At 50.8% G+C, this 703-nt stretch overlaps 1 protein-coding gene across 1 annotated transcript; it reads left to right on the top strand.

Annotated features, from left to right (window-relative positions):
- Positions 1-15: 15 nt before the first annotated feature.
- On the top strand, positions 16-697 carry LOC109954310 (G-protein coupled receptor 84-like; the record flags this gene model as incomplete). The annotated part of the gene is made up of 1 exon (XM_020589683.1): positions 16-697. A coding segment is annotated over exon 1 (619 nt), but the record flags the coding sequence as incomplete, so codon positions are not given.
- Positions 698-703: the final 6 nt, after the last annotated feature.

The following is a 703-nucleotide window of genomic DNA, read 5'->3' as shown; positions in this document are numbered from 1 at the left end:
GTTTCTATTCAAATATAACCTTCAGCGAGCACATTACAGAGAGGTTAACCTATTTTCTGATTCCTGTTAGTTGACAGAATGTTGGCGAACCACACAAACCAAACGGATGACGACCTCTTCTCCTGCTACAGTCCTTCAGTCGTAGGCTACCGGTACTTTGCTGTGGTGTGGGGATGTGCTGTGACCATCACCGGTACAGTGGGGAACCTGATGACCATTCTAGCCTTCTCCTTAGACAAACATCTGAGGACTCGCTTCAATGTACTCATCGTCAACCTGGCTGTAGCTGATCTCCTGTACTGCACCATACTGCAGCCCATCTCAGTCGACTCCTATCTACACCTCAGATGGCGCAGTGGTGAGGTCTGGTGCAGCATTTTTGGCCTGCTCCTCTTCCTCTCCAACTCCGTCTCCATTATCACCCTCTGCCTGATAGCAGTGAGCAGATACCTTCTGGTTGCAAAACGCACTGTGTTTGAACGCGTGTTCTCGGACCGAGGTCTTACTGTCCTCCTGATGTCAGCATGGGCACTAGGCCTGGCCAGCTTCGGCCCGCTCTGGCCTGTTTACACGTTTGTGCCACAGGTGTGCACATGCAGCTTCCACCGTACCAGAGGTCGCCCCTACACCACCATCCTGCTATTTTTCTACTTTTTTATTGGTCTGGGTTGCGTTGGTGCATTTTACCTCCTCATTTACAGAC

The sequence above is a fragment of the Monopterus albus genome, unplaced genomic scaffold (genome assembly GCF_001952655.1).
Source record: "Monopterus albus unplaced genomic scaffold, M_albus_1.0 scaffold6062.1, whole genome shotgun sequence".
Taxonomy (NCBI): domain Eukaryota; kingdom Metazoa; phylum Chordata; class Actinopteri; order Synbranchiformes; family Synbranchidae; genus Monopterus; species Monopterus albus.
The sequence above is the reverse complement of the archived record's forward strand: the minus strand, read 5'-3'. Positions and strand labels throughout refer to the sequence as shown.